The sequence below is a fragment of the Telopea speciosissima genome, chromosome 11 (genome assembly GCF_018873765.1).
Source record: "Telopea speciosissima isolate NSW1024214 ecotype Mountain lineage chromosome 11, Tspe_v1, whole genome shotgun sequence".
Lineage (NCBI taxonomy): Eukaryota > Viridiplantae > Streptophyta > Magnoliopsida > Proteales > Proteaceae > Telopea > Telopea speciosissima.
This window is the reverse complement of record NC_057926.1, coordinates 3,109,726-3,114,688: the sequence shown is the minus strand read 5'-3', so window position 1 is coordinate 3,114,688 and position 4,963 is coordinate 3,109,726. Positions and strand designations below refer to the sequence as shown.

General features: G+C 42.1%; 1 protein-coding gene across 1 annotated transcript; it reads right to left on the bottom strand.

Annotated features, from left to right (window-relative positions):
• Window positions 1–4,034: 4,034 nt before the first annotated feature.
• On the bottom strand, window positions 4,035–4,963 carry LOC122646208 (uncharacterized mitochondrial protein AtMg00810-like). The gene is made up of 2 exons (XM_043839707.1): window positions 4,812–4,963; window positions 4,035–4,362 (listed from the first exon to the last, which is right to left on the bottom strand). The coding sequence occupies exons 1-2, from the start codon at window positions 4,961–4,963 to the stop codon at window positions 4,035–4,037; spliced, it is 480 nt and encodes a 159-aa protein (XP_043695642.1).

The following is a 4,963-nucleotide window of genomic DNA, read 5'->3' as shown; positions in this document are numbered from 1 at the left end:
GATTTTGAGCATTGATGCTTAGGAGGTATGTGTTTTCTCATCTTCAAGACTTTGTTGACAAACCTGATACAGTTTGGTTTCTATCTCCGTTTGCTTTTCAGTTACCTTCTCTCATACTATCTCAGGTGCTTTTTTGGTGAATAGTTTAGATCCTGATTTTGGATTCTTGCTCCGGCGTTATGGCTTGATGTATGGTTAATCCTTAACTGGGCCATACGCCTTGCTGTTGTTTTTATTTCTTTTGTTGTTTCTTTATCTTTGTTATATAGGATTAAGCGCTTGTCAATCCCCCAAAAGACATCTTGTGAGGGAAGGTGTAACTTTATTTTCTTATTGCACACCAGCCAGCACGCATCGCTCCGCCTGAGTTGGGATCTGGACAGAGCATTTTGGGTACATTACACCCCAACAATCTCCCCCAAATGCACACCCAATAACAGAGCACCCATGACACCGGGGAGACTCAAACTTGCAACCACGTGCTCTGATACCAATTATAGGATCAAGCGCTTGTCAATCCTCCAAAAAACTCTTTGTGAGGGAAGGTGCAACTTTATTTTCTTATTGCACACCAGTCAGCGCACATCGCTTCGCCCGAGCCAGGATTTGGGCAGGGCATTTTGGATACATTACACCCCTAACTTGTTAAGCTGTTCTTTACTTTTTCATTGGTCTCTGCTTAATCCTTGATTGGGGTTTTACAAATAAGGCCTCTACTCCTTTACCTGTGTTTGTTGGTCCGGTTTGTTCTAATCCAATGTCTAGGCGCTTCCCCTCATCAAGACCTCCCGGTGGACAGCGTGGCCGCCCATATAGTGGGAGACGATCCCCCTTTTCTGGTTTTGGGTCTGGATGACATGAATCTCTACCACGCTTCCACCCTACAGCCGCTGTAAAGGAATTATATGGTGATGGGTCAGGTTTGACTGCTATTGAATCTCTGGTCTCTAATTGTTCTTCTCTGCAGTTTGGTTACAGGGATAAACATTTGCTTTTTGGTTTTCCGATGGGCCTTCCCAAGTCTTCTAATGATTATTTTCTTAATCAGTTTATGAGCATTTGGAAACCTATTGGAGTATCTGGTATTACATGGCTGGAACATTGTAAATTTGTGGTGGAGTTTAATTCCCATGCAGCTCATGACAGGCTACTGGCCCTTGGCCCCTGGTGGTGTGGAAATACCTTAATTAACCTTGTTATCCATCCTCTTGAAGATGAGCTTTTCGCATTTCAACGTGATGTTGTACCTCTGTGGGTCCAGGTTAGCCCTCTCCCACTGGAAGCCTTTTCGTTTGAAACTATTAAACAAGCTGTCGCCTGTGTCGGTAAAGTACGAGACTTGTTTTTCAACACTTCTGAACTGGGGTTACCCTCACATGTAGCCCGGGTTAAAATACTTTTTAAATGGAGGAGACCTGTCTGTACCCATTCCAAAATTAGGAATATGAGGGGATTTGTTACCTGTGTTCCTAAAATACGAGGTGTTTAAGATTTATCGCATTTCTGGAAGAATTTGCCATGATGAAATAAATTGTCTTTCCAACCCTAGAAATGAGATCCCTAGTAAGGCCATGATGGTCAGTTTCTACAAGCAAGCAATTACCCCACCCCTTTGTGTAAACTTTTTGGGTATGGAAGTTCTTAAGGATCCGACCAGGGATGGAGAGGAAAGAGCTCCTTCCCCTAAGTTGCCTTATGATCTTAGAGATTTGGTGCCTTTTGGTAGTGATGAGTTTAATGCTGGTACTCCCTTGCAGGGGCCTTCGGATCCCTAACCGAATACTAATTTCATTCTTGGGAGTGAACATGTTGACTTGGGAACATCCCTGGACCAAGATCTGGTTATTAATGATTTCAGCAACACCAAGCTTGGATTTTTCTGACCTTTTTACTGCTAAAGTGAATGTCTCAAGGTCGGTGGGGTTAAAACCTGTGGATGCCCCTTTGGATTTAAACCATCTGGACTTTGACCCTTCTTTTGGGATTACCTCTAATCCTATTCGGAATTTTGAAACGAATTTTACTGAACCGAAGGTTTTGATGAGGGAAATGCCTGCTTACCCTAATCCTAAAAAGAGGAAATTTCTTCCACCTTTCCCCCCTTCTTCCTTTGAATCAGAGATCTCTTCTTTCAAATCCTTGTTCGAATTCTCCCTTGCTGCATCACACGATCCTTCTACCTTTTTGTCTTTGGCCAGGGACTTTATCAATGGTTTTGAAGATGATCACTACAATGTTGGTTCTAGTGTTACCTCCAATGATGGCATTGCGTGAGAGACTGTACCTGGCATAGCGGTGAATGTCTACACACAAAACCCGATATTCTCCTTCACTTCTTACCAACAGTTTTTTTATTACTTCTTAGTGTTTTTTATTATTCTTCTTAGTCTAGCTGTTTGTCTCCTGGATCTAAACAATCGGGCTTTACGTCGTGTTTTCCATCCTCGCAGAGGTTTCTAATTTTGTAGGTGTTCCATTTCTTATCTGTTTGTTTCTTTTACTTTGATACTATGCTGATCATATCTTGGAATGTTAGAGATTTTAATAACAACTTCACTCGCAAATGTTTATCGTTTCATTTAAATAAATTTAAACCCGATATTGTTTTTCTGTGTGAGACAAAGTGTGTGGATCATACATGTATTAAGCTTAAACCCCCTATGACGGATTACAAATCTATCAATTACATTAATAGCTGTGGTGCTAGGGGAGGCAAGGGAGGGTTGTGGGTTCTTGCTAAAAATGAGGTTTTGATTTCTGACTCCTTCATTGTTGTCAACTTGATTGGAACAAAAATTAAATGCCCGGGGGGATTATTTTTCTGGTTAATATGTATTTATGCCCCACCTCAACCTTGTGCCTGAAATTAATGTTGGGAGGATCTTTCTAATTTTGTGTCCTCGCTAGATTGTATGTTTGTGTTATGGGGGGATTTTAATGATATCCTTGACCCCTCTGAGAAGATGGGGGAAAATCCATTTCAACCTTCTACAACAATTGGGAAACGAAAAGAACTTATAGCCGCTCATGCTCTTGAGGATGTTTGTTTTTTAGGGTCTAAATTCACTTGGTCAAATAAGCAGAAACCTCCAAAATTCATCAAAAAATGTCTTGATAGAGTACTGGCTTCACCAGCATGGCTCGACTGCTTTCCCCACGCCTCCATTTCAAAACTATCACCTATAGGGTCTGTAAAGAACTGAAGATATGGAGAAAATACTGTGTGTTTTCATTGAGATATATCATAGTATATATATACAATTGTGAAGGAGCAATATCCTCCTTGATCTAAGGTGATTGATCCTTTCATGGATGCAATCTTATCTACAACTAATTACAACATTGTGTACAGCAATTACAAGGGAAGTAGGTGAAAGAGTAGGTGAGACAATATATGGAATGTACAGTCATTGGAGCAATCCACAGCTGTGAAGAAAATACCGATAATACTCCCCCTCAAGTTGGAGAGTGCAAGTTATAGATCAACTTGCGAGTGAGGGGGAAAAAATCGGTGTGGCCCAAAGGTTTGGTGAGGACATCCGCAATCTGGAATTTAGATGATACATAAGCCGTGGATAAGGTACCTGATTGGATCTTGTCCCTGATTAAATGACAATCAAGTTCGATGTGTTTCGTACTCTCGTGGAAGACGGGATTGGATGCAATATGTAATGCCGATTGATTGTCACAATAAAGAATAGCTAGATGAGATGGGATGTTGAGGTCACATAGGAGAGACTGAATCCATGTGATCTCACAAGATGTTGATGCCATAGCACGGTATTCTGCTTCAGCTGAGGAACGGAAAACCATCTGCTATTTCTTGGACTTCCATGATACTGGGCTGTGACCCAAAAATGTGCAATAGCCAGTAATGGAACGTCGTGTGGTGGGACAAGAACCCCAATCAGCGTCACAATATGCCTTCAAGTGTAAGTCGCTAGAAGATGATAGAAGAATGCCAAAATTGGGACAAGATTTAATGTAGCGAACAACACGAAGAGCCGCTTGCCAGTGTGGTTCTCGAGGAGAGCTCATGAACTGACTGAGGACATTGACCTAGTAATATCAGGTCGGGTTATCGTTAAGTACAATAGACGACCAATTAACCGACGATTAGAAGCCTGGTCTTCAAGAAGAGTTCCATCATCTGGGGTGAGCTTAATGGTAGTATCCATAAGGAAATTACATGGCTTGCCCCCGAGTAATCCAACATCAGTGAGGATGTCCAGAGCATATTTGCATTGAGAAAGATGGATCCCTTGCTTGGCACGAGCGACCTCGATGCCAAGAAAATACTTCACTGGCCAAGATCCTTGATTTGAAACTGAGAATGAAGGTATGTCTTCAAAAGAGCGATGGCTACAAGATCATTACCAGTAATAATGATATCGTCTACATAGACGAGTAAAGCAGTGACTGAGGAAGGGCGAGAACATGTAAACAAAGAGTAGTCAGCCTTGGATTGGATGAAATCTGCCCGAGTCAGAGTAGTCGATAATTTGGCAAACCAATTCCTCGAGGCCTGCTTAAGTCCATACAAGGATTTGTGTAAACGACAAACCTGATTCTCCCCCTGTCTGGCAAAACCCTGTGGAATGTTCATATACACCTCCTCATCCAAATCGCCCTACAGGAATGCATTGTTGACATCCATCTAGTGCAGGGGCCATTGGCGAACAGCCGCAATAGAGAGTAAGCAACGTACTATAACATGCTTGGCAACTGGGGCAAAAGTCTCATTGTAATCAAGGCCCTCAGTTTGGGTAAAGCCCTTGGAAATAAGGCGCGCCTTATATCACTTAATGGACCTGTCAGAGCGGCGCTTAATTTTGTATACCCATTTGCACCCAATTGATTTCTTTCCTGGAGGCAAATCAGTGATACTCCGAGTACGATTGAGTTCTAAGGCCTTTATCTCAACCACCATAGCCTCTTTCCAGTTGGGATCTTTGTTTGCCAT